This window comes from Meles meles, chromosome 1, assembly GCF_922984935.1.
Source record: "Meles meles chromosome 1, mMelMel3.1 paternal haplotype, whole genome shotgun sequence".
Lineage (NCBI taxonomy): Eukaryota > Metazoa > Chordata > Mammalia > Carnivora > Mustelidae > Meles > Meles meles.
This window is the reverse complement of record NC_060066.1, coordinates 100708683-100729497: the sequence shown is the minus strand read 5'-3', so window position 1 is coordinate 100729497 and position 20815 is coordinate 100708683. Positions and strand designations below refer to the sequence as shown.

The following is a 20815-nucleotide window of genomic DNA, read 5'->3' as shown; positions in this document are numbered from 1 at the left end:
TCCACATAAGTGTCAGTCCTAACCTCCCAACTTTTAACCTACCAGCATGGACTGGTTTCTGAGTCAAAACAAGGACTCATTTAAAATAACTTTATTCTCAGAGATGTGTGGGTGTATCAGTCGGTTGAGCATCTGCCTCCAGCTCAGGTCATGGTCCCAGGGTTCAGGGATCAAGCTTGTGTCTGGCTCCCTGTTCAGTGAGGATCCTGATACTCAATTCCCCACCTATGCCCAATTTTGCTTGCTTGCTCTCTCTCTCTCTTTCTCTCGAGTGCTCTTCTCTTCTCAAGCTCTCTCTCTCTAAAATAAACAAAATATTTAAAGTACCTTTATTCTCATTTACTTGTTATAAACAAGAGTACAACAATTGTCATTGGTCATATTTGTGACCAAATTTTTCCAAAATTTTTTTTGGAAAATTTTTTCCACATATTTTTCCAAAATTTGATTATTATTCATGTTCATTTAAGTTCCTAGTTGTAATGTGTTCACTGGCTTCAGAAGTTCTTGGATGGCTGAGTTGTTGATATAAAGATCTTCTCTTTCATCTATACAATTTTTAAAATTATCAATTAATTAGATTTGAATGTGAAGGCTGGGTAAATGGTTTTTGTTTTTATTTTTCTCCAATTTAGAATTTTTGTGGCAGAGATGGGGGGATAAAAATGTGCATCAAATTCTAATGTGCTCAGCTGAATAATCTGTTGAAAGCAACAATTGACTTCACTTAGAAATCTTCAAATGTGTTTTGTGTAAATGTTGACAGTAGTTTTCGAGAAGATGAAGAATTACTTTGGTTAAAACAAACAAAAAGGCAAAAATAATCTATCAACACTGTAAGTTATTTTTGTCCTTTCTTGCAACTTACAGATAAAGCAAATTTTCAAGTCCTTCAAAAGCATTTCTGGAAATCTGTCTGATTTGGTTGTTGTTCAGGAGACTGAAAAAACAAAAACAAACACAAATTTCAGAATGAGAAACAGATTCTGCAAATATTACAATAGTTCCACTAGAAATAGTCCTTACAGAGTAGAAAAACATTTACAGATACATTCACTAAATTTACAAATTTAAAACTTTCTCTTCAAAAAGGCTATATTAAAATGCTAGTTTGTCACAAAAGACTTCATAAATAATTTATATTTATCAAATTACCCTAAAATACCCTTAAAAGAGGACTATAAGCTGTAGGATAAAATTCCTGTTTTCCTGAAGCCTACCATGTAAAAGGAAAATTATCAATATAGTCACAGTGACAAAGGAATATATTTCTAAATAAACAGAGGGAGAGTTATATACACTCAGGCTTAAGCATTTTCCTTAGAAAAATAAATATCACTGCTCATGCCAAGCAGTGGAGTCTCATTGTGTATTTGTTGAACTGTCAAACTGAGAGTCAATTACACCATAGGAAGTGAGATTCTTATTATAGTACTATCAAATGGTCCAAAACTGACTTCTAAAAAATATAGGGAGAAAAATAACAGGTGGCAAAAATAAATTGGATTTGAACAGTAAAACAAGTTACAGAAAAATCACCTCTCAACAACTTCAAACATTTTAGAAAAAGCACTCTGACAAATAAAAATTATAGATTTTTCCCTAGGAAATACACTTTAAATTTCTTTCAGATTTAAATTATTATGACATGTCTAAATGTACAGGGAATGTCTACTAATTGAATTGGCACACATTTTTCTAAATATCCTATACCATTTAAAAACTCCAAAGCTTCTAAATCCACTACCAGAGTAAAATGCTAGAGGATTCACTTTTAGTGAAAAGGTGTATTATAAAATAGTTGTTTTATGCTTTTTTTAAAATGACTTATTAGGAAAACAGAAGTGTTTTGGCCAATGGAGCAGGTAATTATTTTACTCATACAGATGGAAGCAACCCAGAGACCCCAAATTCGACTGTCTCTAACATACTCAGACTTGCCTCACCTCTAAAGTTTCAGCCACACAATTAATTCTCCAAGCAGCATTTGAGGTCACTATCCAACACCCCGTCTATGGTAGCAAAGCCAGTCCTTGCCATTTATGCCTAGCGTTCTGGCCATCAGGGAGGCAGAACAATCAATCTGTAGTATGCATGAGAGCTGATGCAATACAGAGGTAATGTCCATTTTTATGGATAATTCTCAGCTTCAGTCAGTGATCCCATCAATTTTATAGTCTACCATGTGTTCAAGAAAATTTTTAAGCTAACTAAAGGCAACACACTTAGTTAATATCTTATTAATACCAGTCACAAATATTGTCCTGAGAAAATTTGTTATTTAGTTACTCTCTCTGTACATTCTTAATCTAATACTCAAAATCTAATACTACACTTGCTTTAGATCCCCAAACTACCACTATACATCTACTATTACTTGAAGAATGACTATTCTACCCCACATTTTATTAAATACATGCACCAACGTATATAGAAAAAAGTCTATGTATGCACACATACATATATACATCTTATATACATATGTGTGTACATAGATATAATGCATATGTTTATACACAGATGCATATTTGAATGTGTATACATGTACATGTGTGTACACATATATATACTACATAGGTGTGTGATTTGTGCATCTTCTAAGTGAGATGTTTGTATGTGTGGCATATAATATGTGTATACAGTCTCAAGCTCATCTGAACCACAGAATATAGGAAACTGTTTGACTATTTTCTTTACTGTCACAAGGATGGTGCCTAGGAAAGAAGTTGATCCATGTAACATAAAGGATGCCTTTGGTCATTAGTGCTTTGTTCTCTTTCAATATCAGAACTGAAAAAGGAAAAGATACTAGTTATAATTCGTCTTTCTTCAGTATATAAAATGTGCTCAGAGCCTATGTTTCTGCACTTTCTTATGTAGTTATCTAAATTTTGGTGAAATAAAAAACATTAAATTTCTAAAATTGCACTGAGATTGCTTTTGTTTCTTGAGCATTGTAATAATATGTATGTTAATAATCTAATGTATGAGATCAAGCAATTTAACTCAGATTTTCTTGAAAATGTTTTTATTGTTGACAAGAAACAAATTCATTACAGTGGTTCACAGCTGAATGTGTTTTCCAATCACAAGTACATAGATGTTGTTAAGGTTTATTCAAAACATTATGATTTCCATTAAAGTATCTTTGTTATAATTTTAATGAATGGAATATTTTCCTAACAATGTTTTGGCTAAGTGATTATAAAGACTGTCATATATATTATTTTTTGTCTTATTCTTCATAAAGGAGATGTGTTCAAAATTTATAAGCAATTCTACCGAGATTCAGGGCATAAAACAATATCTAACATTTTTTCACAAAAAAATCAATACGAGTTTGAGGAAATGTGTGGTTATATTCTATATCCTAATATTGTCTATGATGCCAAAGAAAGAGAAAAAAGAAGCTCCCAAGAAAAATGTTATACTTTTATTGTGGAAATAAAATAACTCCTGAAAACAGGAGATCTGCAATCCTGATGATCAAAACTATGAGGAAGAAAAACAGCAACAGACCAATAGGCCTATTTTAATAATTGTATCTTTCACACATATACTTGTACATTTGATATACACACAAATGTGTACTCAAATAAGTACTATGTGGGTGGAAATATTTTGTTAAAAAGCAATTACTAGCTATTAGGAAAGATAAAAGCTTTTTGCATGGTTATGTGTTCATCAAAGTGGGAAGAAGCAAAATAGAGCTCTCTCCTGTGTCAAATAAAATTTCCATTCAAGGTAATGCCAAGAGTTACTCTGAAAGTGAATCATAATACCTATGTTTAAGTACAAACAAGATACTTTGGGGTTTTTCCTAAGTGGTAATAATGCTAATTTGCTTCTGCTTTATAATTATGTTTTTACTTTTCATTTGGACACTCTCCAGAATTATGGTTCTACTACCCTTAAAATGGCAGGATTTTGAACTTCATTTCCATGCCTACTAAAGTAAATAGTCTAAAACTTTCAGCAACCATAAACTGTGATTCCTGAGTTATCTGCAAAGTTATCAAGTAAGAAATTCTTGGCCAAAGTCAATAATGACTATTTTTTTAAAAATTTGCCACCACTAATAACAACTAAAAATATTTACATTATTACAAGCACATCATTTGCAGTTCAAAACAGCGGAAAACAAACAAACAAACAAAAAAGGCAGGGAGTGGGAGAGAAAGGGAAGAAAAATCAGGCACATTTTAAAAACACACTTCTTCAATTGAATATATCAAGTCTTTTTCACGCATATTTCTCAAAAGAAAAGACAGATTTACATATGAAATTTCTTTGTGAAATTCTTTCACAGATCCAATAGATAAACTGTCCTATCTTTTGAAATTTTAAAAAACTCCAAAATTTAAGTGTTCTGAAGTAAATGAACGATACAGATATTTGAAAATTTACACTGATGGTTATTTGTTTCTTTTTCTGTAAATTAATTAAATAGATCCTTTCTCTATTTCCACTTGGTTCTTTGTCTTATTAATTTGCTAAGAACTCTTTGCATGTAAAAAAAATTAAAGTTTTGCTTATAATGTTTTAGAAATAGTATTTCAAAGTATAGTTTGTACTTTCAGCTCTCTTTATTATTTGTATCATACAGATGTTTTAAATCTTTATGTAATGAAATTTGTTAGTCATTTCTTTCATAGCTTTGGGATTTTGTATCCTGCTTAGGCTTGGCTGAATCTAAAATTACATTAAAAGCTTATTTTTCCTAAGCTATTATGGTTTTACTTTTATGTTTAAATATTTGATTTATCCGGAATTATTTTTTTATTTTTTCCAAACTACTTATGTATTGTCATTATTATTGACTGACATAGTCATATTTCCTCTTTGATGTTAATGTAATCAAATACATATTTCTAAATACGTATTTCTAAATGCACTGAGTCTATTTCTAGACAAATTACTATGGAAATATTTCAAATATTGTTGTTTTCTGTATCATTTTCTATATAGGGTTGTTTTATCCCTCTTCTTTTTTTTTTTGCTATTTTAATGGTTATTTTCACAGCCACAACCCCACTCCTCCATCCCACCCCTCACTCCCAGGTACTTTAGGAACCTTCTTCAAATTCAGTGTCCTTTCCCCAGCAGCACATATACAAAGTATATGTGCTGGATACTTTAATTAACATTTAAATTTTACCACTGTGACTTTACCTATTTAAGAATGTGAGTTGTCTTTTCACTTACCTAAACTATCTAAAAAAAGTATTCTCCTTTCAGTTGAATGTGGGTGTTTCCATTATATAATCATATCTTATGTTGACCATGATACTTTCATTTTCTTTCTTTTTTTTTTAAAGATTTTATTCATTTATTTAACAGAGGAAGAGATCACAAATAGGCAGAGAGGCAGGCAGAAAGAGTGGGGGAAGCAGGTTACCAGCCGAGCAGAGAGCCCAATGTGGGGCTCGATCCCAGGATCCTGGGATCATGACCTGAGCGGAAGACAGAGGCTTAACCCACTGAGTCACCCAGGTGCCCCTTTCATTTTCTTTCCATAATGATCACTCATGATTCTCTCTGACGTAATGTCATGGAATAACACCTCTTTAAGATGTGCTTTTAAATGATAGTGACAATGGAAATTATTTTAGTCTTTCACCTGAGAAAAACTATGATACTTTTTTTTAAGACTATTTATTTATTTATTTGACAGAGACAGATACAGTGAGAGAGGGAACACAAGCAAGGGCAGTGGGAGAGGGAGAAGCAGGCTTCCCACCCAGCAGGGAGCCCATGCGGGGTTCCACCCCAGAACCCTAAGATCATATCCTAAGCCAAAGGCAGGTGCTTAAAGACTGAGTCACCCAGGCTCCCCTATGATAGTTTTAGAAGGGACGAAAAAAAAAAATAGAATGCACCAATCAAGTGTAAAAAAAGAAACAGAGAAACAGGACACTCTCAAAATGCTGCCATTAAGCTCACACTTTGTCTTACCATAAGTAATTATTATTACAAGCAGTAACTGAAAATATGACATTTTTTAGATCTATACCAAAACCAATAAAGGAGTGCATTTTTAGTAATATAGCAGGCATATTAGAACTGCTTCAAAAAACCTCACACTTAAAAAAAAAGAAACCTCACTAACTAAAATCAGTATATTATCTAATCTGTAAAATCCATTATTAAAATTAAAAAATATGCCTATGGATTAGATTTCTAAAAAGTTTTAGGTCTTAATGTTATTTTAAAACACATTAACTGCAAGCATTTTTACCATTCTAAATCTAAATGCACTATACATACATACATACATACATACGTACATACAAAAGCTTTTAGGTAATCTTCCAACACACAGAGCCAATGTCTAGTCCTCTGAGCTCAGAAAGTACAAGAACATATTATCTTCATATGACTTCCATTTTAGTAGAACTATAATGCTACATAAATAATGTGTTAATTATAGAAAATATAGAAAATACAGACATGCACACACACACACAAAAAAAAAAAAAACTTAAAGAAAAAAACCAAAAAGACACTATTCAGAAAAAACTACTTTGGTAAATATCTCCCAAATTTAGATAGAAGGATTCAAAGTTTGTAAATTGCCCACAGTCAGATTGTTAGTATTTTTGTATTCTCTTGTATTCTTATTAAATACAAGTATTCTTTTCTAGGGTATGATTATGAAAGATATGATGACATACACTAAGTCAAAGACATTTCTCTAACCGTTTATGCACATATTGTTAGCAAAATTAAATCTATTTTGGAGGAGTCAGGCTATGAAATTTGAAATTATCAAACTGATAGGATAATTTTATAGATTTGCTGAAATGGAAAATAAGTCGGATTAAATACTATTTTCCTGACCTTTCATCCAGGTTGACTATTTCTTGCCAATTGGCTATGATCATGCTTTATGTAATACAAATTTTTTTTAAAAGATAAATGATCTAAGTTCAATAATTTGGAATTCATATATATAGTCATTATTAAAACTTATATATATATATTCCCATGTTAAAAAGAAAATCCCAAGGCCTTGTATACAAGATAATATCAATTTGCTAAGTACGTTTTAAAAATCTGAAATCAGAGATGTTTCTTAAATTATCATTTTAATAATAGATAATATTAATTTTTAGTGTTGACTAAAAGAAAAATTAAGGTTAGATGCTCTTCCAAAAAAAAAAAAGTTCCAGATGCTATCTTATTGTGAATTTGTAGCATGAATGACTTCAGGAAACAAAGAAAATCACCTCTTGTTAAATTACTCACACCTGTGAGGAGGAGCTGATGTCATCTTGCAGTATAGAACATCATAGAATGCTAGACCCAAAGAGACTTTAAAAGTTATTTCACTTTGAATGTCTTTATTTGTTTTGACTCTGACTCAATAGTGAAACTGATAAAATGTTAGTTTGTTTCTTTTTAAGAATTTATTTATTTATTTGACAGAGAGAGATCACAAATAGGCAGAGAGGCAGGCAGGGAGAGAGAGAGAGAGAGAAGGAAGCAGGCTTCCCACCAAGCAAAAAGCCCAATGTGGGACTCAATCCCAGGACCCTGAGATCATGACCTGAGCGGAAGGCAGAGGCTTAACCCACTGAGCCACCCGGGCACACCTAGTTTGTTTCTTATCATAGTATATTTTCAATGAAGTGAACATGTGCCTTTCAGAGGTTGATGGCTAGCTAGGTGATCACTCATATTCTATTGGGGACGCTAAATAGATGAAGCTTCCTCCTCATGGTTCTTGCATAGGTCAATGACGAAACAAAACGTAATAAACCTTCAGGTATGTGCACTTACCACAATTAAAAATAATACACTAAGGTATTTAAAGTTGCCCACAATTTCACAAAACCTTTCTTAAGGTGGCTTATACAACAGAAAGAACTTGCCTTCCCTCCTCATAAAATTTACAAAAATTTATATATTTGGGATTTATTTTTTGATGAACTAACATGCTTAGATAAATTGTGGAATACAATCTGATTGACCCATGTTCTTAACTAGGCACTCTAGAGAGAAATCTTTTATTAAATGTTAAAATCCAGCATTCTGCCACCTGTTCTGTATAGTGGTAGACCTTGATAGTCAAAGGGACACAGCTAGAAGTTTCCTACACCCTCAGATTACCATTCCTGTACAGTCCAAGGCATCCCATCTGCCAAACACTGGGGGTCATCTTTGAGAGTTAATTTTCTCCAATAGCAGTAATTAATATGACCTCATTTTTTTTCTTTTTTTTTTTTAGATTTTATTTATTTATCTGATAGAGAGAGAGCATAAGCAGGGGAAGCAGCAGGCAGAGTAAGAGGGAGAAACAGACTCCCCACTGAGGAGAGAGTCTGATGTGGTGCTCCATCCAAGACCCTGAGATGATGACCTGAGCCAAAGGCAGATACTTAACCAACTGAACTACCCAGGTGCCCCATTATGATCCCATTTTCTTTGTCAACCTAAGGAGGCTACAATACCTAATGATCATAATAAAGGTAACATGAAGCCCACTTCTTTTAGGCTCCTGGGCTCCTCATTATCAAGATGACTCTCAACCAGTTTTCTATACCTACTGCCAGTAATCAATGGCAGATTATTAGAATTTTTGGGAAACCTCTATACTATTAAGAATGCCTCCTCTACCCACCAATACTGCTCAGCACAGTGAAAAAACAGATAGATACTTTGTTGGTCAAAGGTGGTATGTTATCTGGCTCATCTTCTCAGGACAGCACTTTCATTGACCTCTCAGTTTCCTTTTTAATCATAATGCCTTGAAGAATTAATAAGGCAAAGAAAAAGAGAAAATAAATTTAATTTAGTGAGACAAAGGAAAGGCTCCTTTCATTTCCTACTTTGAACCTTATTTTCAGTAACTCTTGAATGTGGAAATACTCAGATTGATGAGATGCTCTCTCAAGTCACTTAACCCAGACCCCAGCCCTCTCCCAACTCTACCAAGATTAACCTGAAAACTCTCAAGATTCCATTCTGTTAGCTATGCCATCTTATAAAGCTATTTCTAAGGCTTTTATGGCTCTCTAAGGATGAATGACAGCCTTGAAAGAGAGACTCTAGGGCACTACAAGACACACCATTTAATAAAAAGATAATGTGTTCTAATCCTCAAAAAACCTTTTTTGATTACTTAATATTTTGGAATTTGAGTTTGTCCATCTAAATTTATTTTATTTTTTTATTTTTATTTAGATTTTATTTATTTATTTGAGATTGAGAATGAGAGAGAGTGAGAGCATGAGAGGGGGGAGAGTTAGAGGGAGAAGCAGACTCCCTCATGAGTGGAAACCCTGATGCTGGACTCAGTCCTGGGACTCCAGGATCATGACCTGAGCTGAGGGCAGTTGCTTAACCAAATGAGCCACCCAGGAACCCTGTAATTTTTTTTTAAATAAGACATAATAATAACATTAATCTGGCATCCCCAGAGTTAACTTAAGATTAAAATAAGGTAATAAGGTAACATATATGAAAATAGAAACCAGAGAGAAGTAGGGTTGGTTATTTATAAAGTATGAGGATTATGATAGGGAGAGGTTCATAAAGGATTACCTGGAAATAAGGGTTTCTCTTTGGGAAGATACCTCAGGATGCCCAATGGAATATAGTGTTCCCTAGACCAAGGTCCTCAACCTTAGCAGTCTTGATATTTGAAGCCAGATAATTCAGTGTTGGGAGGTGTGTTGTCCACTGAATTGCAAGATTGTTAGTAACACCCCTGGGCTCTATCCTTTAGATGTTGGAGCATCTCCTCTTCCAGTTGTGTCAAATATCACCTGTGGAGAGAAACCATGCCAGATGGGAACCACTGTCTTAGATCCTAAGGCCTCAAGAAGGATCCCAGCCATAGTCTCCAGTTTCCAGCCTCAATTTTCAAGAGTCTTTCCTTTTGTCTCACTTTTCTTTTGCCTCCTTAGTAAAGGAATAATAACTAATGCAAATGATACACAGTAGTCACAAAATTTATTTTGGTGTTGTGACAGCCTACTGCCTCACTTCCTACAGGTTAAGTGTCAAGGCTGATCAAAGTATGAGAAAGGAGGAAACAGGGGCACCTGGGTGGCTCAGTGGGTTAAAGCCTCTGCCTTCAGCTCAGGTCATGATCTCAGGGTCCTGAGATCGAGCCCTGCATCGGGCTCTCTGCTCAACGGGGAGCCTGCTTCCCCCTCTCTCTCTGCCTGCCTCTCTGCCTACTTGTGATCTCTCTGTGTCAAATAAATAAAAATAAAAAATCTTAAAAAAAAAGAAAGGAAACACCAGGCAGAATTCACAGGTGGGAAGTAGGTAGCTATAATGAACCAAGGGAATAAATCAACATGGTGATAGAGGTGAAGAGAATTGGCAGAGAACAGAAAACAAAAGTAAGACAAAACACAAACGAACCAACTGAAGTATAAGGATGAATCTAAGAACAAGAATAACATAGGCAAAAATGAGAAAAAAAAAAAAAAACAGGAATCATTAAAGGGAAATGAAGAGCAAGAGTGTTTGTGTGTTTCCAGAAAACTTTCCAAATGGCTGCTTACTGCTTTAAACATCCTATATTTCAACTTGTTCCTCATCAGGTTGAGGGAAGCTCCCAACATCTCAAATGTACAGAGAGAGGTGTCAGATATCACCAGGTAACAACCATTGTACCTGGACAACTGCCTGGTGGTTGCCCCTCCAAAAACCAGAGTAATTCTCTTACTGTTCTCAAAGCCCCATTGTTTATGCATTTGTTACTATTTACCTGATGAAACTAAATAACAAGACCACAAGTTGCTGACTTTGTTCAATAACCTCTCACTTTTTTCAATAGTCAGTTCTAGCCTCCAGGAATAGATGTAATACATTAAAGTAAATCAAAGGGAAAAAAAAAAAATAAGGAGAGCACAAGGATTTTTCCAAAGTTTTATCTCCTTGAGGTAACTTCCCTACAGACAAATTACATCTTTTGGTAAGAATAGATGCTACACTTAACCACATTGCCCTCTCCCTCAATCATTGACCAACATTTTAGAGCTTGACACATGACCAGTTTGGAACTAATAGGACTTGGATTCCACCTGGATTCAACTTTTTTAAGTTTCTAATCCATCATTGGCATGACACAAAGCCCTGGACCTACATGAGATACATTTTCAATAAATTAGTGTAAAATTATTATTTATAATAGTATAAAAAATTGAAAGGTGACAGCACAATAGGATGACCCTATGTTTATCTTGTCTCATGGACACAACTAGATAACTATTAAATCATCCCAAATATGCCAGAAACAAAAGGGAGAGTAGAAGCCACATCAGTGAGAGTAGGAGGAGGTTTAGGGGAGAAAAGAATTTTGGGTGCTACAGAGGGGAGGGAGCCATAGTCACAGAAAAGGGCAAGAGAGAGAAGCACACAGGGAAATACATAAGGAGATGTTTTCCCCAAAGCTTGGAAAATGAGAAGGGCTGAATTTTATGAGTTCTTGCAACCAGTGGGGTTTAAAGCCTGAAGTTTTAAAGGTCAGCAGGCTTGACTCAAATAGAGCCTGGAAAGAACTGCACTATTCCTGGAGATAATGCAGGCAAACAATCCAGGGGCAGACAGCAGGGAAACAGTGAGCTGAGGAGTGCCTGGGGCACATAGAGGGGAGATTATTCTCTTTTCTTAAAGCACATCCCTGAGAGGCAGCATTCATGAAGGCACCTCTCCCAGAATGAAGGACCCGACTAGTGCTATTTTCTTCCCACACTCTTCAGCATAAACACAGAGTCACACAGAAGCAACACAACTTCATACTGGCTTGCCTAAATTGCTTATATCAAGCTGACTCCCTGTACTCTAGCAGGACTTTGTTTTGCAGGCAAACTTCTTTCAGTCCCTGTGCTGTGGGTCTCTCCCATAGAAGACCAGGACAAGCCTCAACCCATACCACATCTGACCAGAAAGTTCTACAGGGCTTCTGACAGAGTTGGTGTCAGGTTTCATTCCACAAGCTGACCACAGCACACCTAGTTAAAACTTGACCCATTCAGACCAGGAACCAAACACTCCTCAGAGCAGCAGCCTCTGTAGGATAGAACAGCCACAGCAAAACAGCAGAGCACATGACACCTCAGGCCATGGATACCACAAGACCTCTTCTTCATAAGGCCATTACTTTTAGAAAAAGGAGACATAACTGATTTTTCTAGCACATAGAAGAAGGCAGAGACTTAGACAAAATGCCAAGATGGACAAATATATCCTAAATGAAAGAACAAGATAAAGCCAAGACCAGAGATTTAAGTGAAACATATATAAGTAACATGCCTGATGGAGAATTGAAAGCAACAATCATAAGGATACTCACTGGACTTGAGAAAAGAATAGAAGACATCAATGAGACCCTTACCACAGAGATAAATGGATCAAAAAAGAATCAATCAGAGATGAAGAAGGCAAAAAATGAGATTGGAAATAAGCTTGATGCAATGAACAGCAGGCTGGAAGAAGCAGAGGAATAAGTTAGTGACCTAGAAGATAAAGTCATGGAAAGTAATGAAGGTGAACAAAAGACAGGAAGAAGAATTATGCAACACAGGAATAGACTTAAGGAATTCAATGACTCCATCAAATACATTTGTATTATAGGAGTCCTAGAATAATAAGAGAGAGAAAGGGGGAGGGGGGACCGAAAAGTTATTTCAAGGAATAATAGCAGAAAACTTCCCTAATCTGGGGAAGAAAACAGACATCCAGATTCAGGAGGCAGAGAGAACTCCCACTGAAATCAAAAAAAGCAGACCAACACTAAGACATATTATTATTAAATTGGCAAAATATGGTGAGAAGGAAAAATCTTAAAAACAGAAAGGCCAAAGAAAGTCCTTAACTTACAAGGGAAAACCCATAGGCTAGCTGGAGATTTCATAACAGAAACTTGGCAAGCCAGAGGAGTGGTATGCTATATTCAAAGTGCTGAATGGGAAAAATCTGCAGTCAAGAATCTTCTCTCCAGCAAGACTGCATTCAGAATAGGAGAGATCAAGAGTTTCCTGAACAAAAACTAAAGGAGTTCATGACCACTAAACAGACCAGTAGGAAATATTAAAGGGGACCTTTTGAGTGCAACGAGAGACCAAAGTTGACAAAGATAAGAAAGGATCAGAGAAAATCTTCAGAAACAATGACAAAACAAACAATAAAATGGCAATAAATACATATCTATCAGCAATTACTTTGAATGTAAATGGACTAAATGCTCCAATCAAAAAACAGAGTTTATCAGAAAGGATAAAAAACAAGACGCATTTATTTGTTGCCTATAAGAGATTCATTTTAAACCTAAAGACACCTGCAGATTTAAAGTGAGGGGATTTAGAAGTATTATCATGCAAATGGATGTTTAAAAAGTCAGAGGAGCAATTCTTATATCAGACAAACCAGATTTTAAAACAAAGACTTTAAAAAGAGACAGAGAAGGGCATTATACAATTGTAAAGGGGACAATCCAACAAGAAGAAATAACAACTGTAAATATTTATGTCCCTGACTTAGGAGCATCCAAATCTATAAAACAACAACAGACATAAACAGACCCGTTAATAATAATACAATTAGTTGAGACTTTAACACCCCCCTCACAAGAATGGATAGATCATCTAATCAGAAAATCAACCAGAAAACAATGGCTTAGTATGCCATACTGGACCAGATGGATTTAGTAGATATATTCTGAACATTCAATCTTAAAGCAGCAGAATACACATTCTTATCAGTGCACATGGAACATTCTCCAAAATAGATGACATATTGGGTGACAAATGCAGTACAAAAGGATTGAGATCATACCATTTCTGGCCACAACACTATGAAACCTGAGGACAACAACAAGAAAAAATTTGGAAAGACCACAAATACATGGAGATTAAACAAAATGCCACTAAAGAATGGGTCAATCAGGAAATCAAAGAAAAATGAACAAGTACATGGAAACAAATGAAAATGAAAACACAACTTTGAGATGCAGCAAAAAACGTTCTAAGAGGAATTTTATAGCAATACAGGCCTACCTCAAGAAGAAGAAAAATCTCAAAAACTTCTCCTTGGGGGAGGAGTCAAGATGGCGGAGAAGTAACAGGCTGAGACCACATCAGGTAGCAGGAGATCAGATAGATACCTTATCTAAACATTGCAAATGCCTACAAATCCAACGGGAGATCGAAGAGAAGAAGAACAGCAATTCTAGAAACAGAAAATCAACCACTTTCTGAAAGGTAGGACTGGCGGAGAAGTGAATCCAAAACAACGGGAAGATAGACTGCGGGGGGAGGGGGCCGGCTCCCAGCAAGCAGAGGAACAACAGAGCACAAAATCAGGACTTTTAAAAGTCTGTTCCACTGAGGGACATTGCTCCAGAGGCTAAACCGGGGTGAAGCCCACGCGGGATCAGCATGGCCCCAGGTCCCACAGGGTCAAAGAAGGATCGGGGGTGTCAAAGTGTCGCAGAGCTTGCAGGTATTAGAACAGGGAAGCCAGCTACAGAGACAGAGCTGAGGAGTGAGCTCTCAGCTCAGGGATACCTTGAACTGGTCGCAGGATTGGTGAGCTCGGAGCGCAGCTGGAGGCTGGGGATACGGGAGTGATTGGGCGCTGTTCTCCGGGGACGCACTGAGGAGTGGGGTCCCGGGCTCTCGGCTCCTCCGGGCTGGAGACTGGGAGGCTGACATTTTCGTTCCCATCCTCTGGAACTCTACGGAAAGCATTCAGGGAACAAAAGCTCCCGAAAGCGAACCCAAGTGGATTACTTAGCCTGAGCCCTGGTAAGGGTGGTGCAATTCTGCCTCCAGTAAAGACACTTGAGAATCACTACAACAGGCCCCTCCCCCTGAAGATCAACAAGAAATCCAGCCAGGACCAAGATCACCTACCAAGGAGAGAAGGTTCAATACCAAGGACAGCAGCAGAATTCCAGAGGAAGAGAAAGCAAAGCATGGAACTCAATGCTTTCTCACCATGATACTTTAGTCTTGCAGTTAATTTAATTTTTTTCAATTTTTTTTCTTCTTCTGATAAATTTCTTTAACTTTTACCCTTTTATTTTTTTAAGGTTTTTAACTAGTTTATTATATATATATATATATATATATATTTCTTTTCTGATTTTTTCTTAAATTCTTTTCTTTTTTCTTTTTTTTTTCTGAATCTCTTTGTATCCCCTTTCTCCCCCCCACGATTTGAAGTCTCTTCTGATTTGGCTAAAGTGCATTTTCCTGGGGTATTTGCCATCCTTTTAAATTTTACTTGCTCCTTCATGTATTCTTATCTGGACAAAATGACGAGGCAAAAAAATTCACCACAAACAAAAAGAACAAGAGGCATTACAGAAGGCTAGGGACCTAATCAATACAGACATTGGTAATATGTCAGATTTAGAGTTCAGAATGACAATTCTCAAGGATCTAGCTGGGCTCGAAAAAGGCATGGAAGATATTAGAGAAACCCTCTCTGGAGATATAAAAGCCCTTTCTGGAGAAATAAAAGAACTAAAATCTAACCAAGTTGAAATCAAAAAAGCTATTAATGAGGTGCAATCAAAAATGGAGGCTCTAACTGCAAGGATAAATGAGGCAGAAGAAAGAATTAGTGATATAGAAGAACAAATGACAAAGAATAAAGAAGTGGAGCAAAAGAGGTGCAAACAGCTACTGGATAATGAGGGGAGAATTGGAGAGATAAGTGACAATGTAAGACGAAACAACATTAGAATAATTGGGATTCCAGAAGAAGAAGAAAGAGAAGAAAGAGAGATTCCAGAAGAAGAAGAAAGAAAGATTCCAGAAGAAGAAGAAAGAAGAGAAGAAAGAGAGCAGAAGGTATATTGGAGAGAATTATTGGAGAGAATTTCCCTAATATGGCAAAGGGAACAAGCATCAAAATCCAGGAGGTGCAAAGAACCCCCTCAAAATCAACAAAAATAGGTCCACACCCCATCACCTAATAGTAAAATTTACAAGTCTTAGTGACAAACAGAAAATCCTGAAAGCAACCCGGGAAAAGAAGTCTGTAACATGCAATGGTAAAAATATTAGATTGGCAGCAGACTTATCCACAGAGACCTGGCAGGCCAGAAAGAGCTGGCATGATATATTCAGAGCACTAAATGAGAAAAAACATGCAGCCAAGAATACTATGTCCAGCTAGGCTATCATTGAAAATAAAAGGAGAGATAAAAAGCTTCCAGGACAAACAAAAACTGAAAGAATTTGCAAACACCAAACCAGCTCTACAGGAAATATTGAAAGGGGTCCTCTAAGCAAAGAGAGAGCCTAAAAGTAGTAGATCAGAAAGAAACAGAGACAATATACAGTAACTGTCACCTTACAGGCAATACAATGACACTAAATTCAAATCTCTCAATAGTTACCCTGAATGTTCATGGGCTAAATGCCCCAATCAAAAGACACAGGGTATCAGAATGGATAAAACAAAACAAAACAAAACAAAACAAAACAAAACAAACAAAAAAAAAACATCTATATGGTGCTTACAAGAAACTCATTTTAGACGTGAAAACACCTCCAGATTTAAAGTGAGGGGGTGGAAAACAATTTACCTTGCGAATGGACATCAAAAGAAAGCTGGGGTGGCAATCCTTATATCAGATCAATTAGACATTAAGCCAAAGGCTATAATAAGAGATGAGGAAGGACACTATATCAGACTCAAAGGGTCGGTCCAACAATAAGATCTAACAATTTTAAATATCTATGCCCTAACATGGGAGCATCCAATTATATAAACCAATAAAAAACAAAATCAAAGAAACACATCAATAATAATACAATAATAGTAGGGGAGTTTAACACTCCCCTCACTGAAATGGACAGATCATCAAGGCAAAAGATCAACAAGGAAATAAAGGCCTTAAATGGCACACTAGACCAGATTGACATTACAGATATATTCAGAACATTTCATCCCAAAGTAGCAAAATACACAATCTTCTCTAGTGCACATGGAACATTCTCCAGAATAGATCACATCCTGGATCATAAATCAGGTCTCAACCAGTATCAAAAGATTGGGATCATTCCCTGCATATTTTCAGACCACAATGCTCTGAAGCTAGAACTCAGTTACAAGAGGAAATTTGGAAAGAATCCAAATACATGGAGATTAAACAGCATCCTTCTAAAGAATGAATGGATCAACCAGGAAATTAAAGAAGAATTGAAAAAATTCATGGAAACAAATGATAATGAAAATAGAATGGCTCAAAATCTGTGGGAAAAAGCAAAGGCAGTCCTGAGAGTAAACTATATCAGTACAAGCCTTTCTCAAGAACAAGAAAGGTCTTAAGTACACAACCTAACTCTACACCTAAAGGAGCTGGAGAAAGAACAAGAAAGAAACCCTAAACCCAACAGGAGAAGAGAAATCATAAAGATCAGAGCACAAATCAATGAAATAGAAACCAAAAAAACAATAGAACAAATCAATGAAACTAGGAGCTGGTTCTTTGAAAGAATCAGTAAGATTGATAAACCCCTGGCCAGACTTATCAAAAAGAAAAGAGAAAGGACCCAAATAAATAAAATCATGAATGAAAGAGGAGAGATCACAACTAACAAGAAAGAAATACAGACAATTATAAGAACATACTATGAGCAACTCTACGCCAACAAATTGGACAATCTGGAAGAAATGGATGCATTCCTAGAGACATATAAACTACCACAAGTGAACCGGGAAGAAATAGAAAACCTGAACAGACCTATAACCAGTAAGGAGATTGAAACAGTCATCAAAAATCTCCAAACAAACAAAAGCCCAGGGCCAGACAGCTTCCCAAGGGAATTCTACAAAACATTTAAAGAAGAACTAATTCCTATTCTCCTGAAACTGTTCCAAAAAATAGAAATGGAAGGAAAACTTCCAAACTCATTTTATGAGGCCAGCATCACCTTGATCCCAAAACCAGACAAGGATCTCACCAAAAAAGAGAACTATAGACCGATACCCTTGATGAACACAGATGCTAAAATTCTCACCAAAATACTAGCCAATAGGATTCAAGAGTACATTAAAAGGATTATTCACCACGACCAAGTGGGATTTATTCCAGGGCTGCAAGGTTCGTTCAACATCCTCAAATCAATCAATATGATAGAACACATTAATAAAAGAAAGAACAAGAACCATATGATACTCTCAATAGATGCTGAAAAAGCATTTGACAAAGCACAACATCCCTTCCTGATCAAAACTCTTCAAAGTGTAGGGATAGAGGGCACATACCTCAATATTATCAAAGCCATCTATGAAAAACCCACCACAAATATCATTCTCAATGGAGAAAAACTGAAAGGATTTCCGCTAAGGTCAGGGACATGACAGGGATGTCCATGATCACCACTGCTATTCAACATAGTACTAGAAGTCCCAGACTCAGCAATCAGACAACAAAAGGAAATTAAGGGGATCCAAATCAGCAAAGAAGAAGTCAAACTATCACTCTTCACAGATGATATGATACTATATGTGGAAAACCCAAAAGACTCCACTCCAAAACTGCTAGAACTTGTACAGGAATTCAGTAAAGTGTCAGGATATAAAATTAATGCACAGAAATCAGTTGCATTTCTCTATACCAACAACAAGAGAGAAGAAAGAGAAATTAAGGAGTCCATCCCATTTACAATTGCATCCAAAACTATAAGATACCTAGGAATAAACCTAACCAATGAGGCTAAGAATCTATATGCAGAAAACTATAAAGTACTCATGAAAGAAATTGAGGAAGACACAAAGAAATGGAAAATGTTCCATGCTCCTGGATTGGAAGAATAAATATTGTGAAACTGTCTGTGCTACCTAAAGCAATCTACACATTTAATGCAATCCCTATCAAAATACCATCCATTTTTTTTCAAAGAAATGGAACAAATAATGCTAAAATTTATATGGAACCAGAAAAGACGTCGAATAGCCAAAAGAATACTGAAAAAGAAAGCCAAAGTGGGTGGCATCACAATTCTGGACTTCAAGCTCTATTACAAAGCTGTCATCATCAAGACAGCATGGTACTGGCACAAAAACAGACATATAGATCAATGGAACAGAATAGAGAGCCCAGAAATAGACCCTCAATTCTGTGGTCAACTAATCTTCAACAACGCAGGAAAGAATGTCCAATGGAAAAAAGACAGCCTCTTCAACAAATGGTGCTGGGAAAATTGGACAGCCACATGCAGAAAAATGAAATTGGACCACTTCCTTACACCACACACGAAAATAGACTCAAAATGGATGAAGGACCTCAATGTGAGAAAGGAATCCATCCAAATCCTTGAGGAGAACACAGGCAGCAACCTCTTTGACCTCAGCTGCAGCAATATCTTCTTAGGAACATCGCCAAAGCCAAAGGAAGCAAGGGCAAAAATGAACTATTGGGATTTCATCAAGATCAAAAGCTTTTGCACAGCAAAGGAAACAGTTAACAAACCAAAAGACAACTGACAGAATGGGAGAAGATATTTGCAAATGACATATCAGATAAAGGGCTAGTGTCCAAAATCTATAAAGAGCTTAGCAAACTCAACACCCAAAGAACAAATAATCCAACCAAGAAATGGGCAGAAGACATGAACAGACATTTCTGCAAAGAAGACATCCAGATGGCCAACAGACACATGAAAAAGTGCTCCACGTCACTCGACATCAGGGAAATACAAATCAAAACCACAATGAGATATCACCTCACACCAGTCAGAATGGCTAAAATTAACCAGTCAGGAAATGACAGATGCTGGAGAGGATGTGGAGAAAGGGGAACCCTCCTCCACTGTTGGTGGGAATTCAAGCTGGTGCAACCACTCTGGAAAACAGCATGGAGGTTCCTCAAAATGTTGAAAATAGAACTACCCTATGACCCAGCAATTGCACTACTGGGTATTCACCCTAAAGATACAAACATAGTGATGCGAAGGGGCACGTGTACCCGAATGTTTATAGCAGCAATGTCTACAATAGCCAAACTATCATTTCTTTTGATGGCTGCATAGTATTCCATTGTGTATATATACCACATCTTGTGTATATATACCACATCTTCTTCCATCAACAGATGAATGGATAAAGAAGATGTGGTATATATACACAATGGAATACTATGCAGCCATCAAAAGAAATGAAATCTTGCCATTTGCGACGACGTGGATGGAACTAGAGCGTATCATGCTTAGTGAAATAAGTCAATTGGAGAAAGACAACTATCATATGATCTCCCTGATATGAGGACATGGAGAAGCAACATGGGGGGTTAGGGGGATAGGAGAAGAATAAATGAAACAAGATGGGATTGGGAGGGAGACAAACCATAAATGACTCTTAATCTCACAAAACAAACTTTGGGTTGCTGGGGGGAGGTGGGATTGGCAGCACCCTTTTTTTTATCTCAGTTTCCATGGGTTAGGAATTCAGTCACAACTTTGTTGGATCCTCTGCTAACATTTCAGCAGGCTTAAATCAAGGGGTTGGCAGGGGTGAGCTCTCATCTGGTCCTCCTCCAAACTCACTCAAATAGTTGGCAGAATTCAGTTCCTTGCAGGGAGAGGACTGATGCCCTCACCACTGGACACCACCCTCTCCACGGGCAGTTCATAGCATAACTATTTTTCTTCTTCCAGGTAGTAGGAGAACATGTTTGCTGCTTAGAGCTGCCCTGAAAGAGTTCGCCAGATTAGGTCAGGCCCACCCAGAACAGACTCTTTTGATTAACTAAAAGTCAACTGATTTGTGCTTTAATTAAATATAAAATATCCCTTTACCTTTGCAACATAATAAAAATAATCTCAAGAGTGATGTTTCA

At 36.4% G+C, this 20815-nt stretch overlaps 1 protein-coding gene across 1 annotated transcript in view; it reads right to left on the bottom strand.

Annotated features, from left to right (window-relative positions):
- The window catches only part of PXDNL (peroxidasin like), a 521054-nt gene that overhangs the window by 238179 nt on the left and 262060 nt on the right, over positions 1-20815 (bottom strand). Inside the window, exon 3 of the mRNA XM_045982128.1 lies at positions 869-940. Coding sequence (XP_045838084.1) covers positions 869-940 — 72 coding nt within the window. The remainder of the gene's footprint in view (positions 1-868; positions 941-20815) is intronic.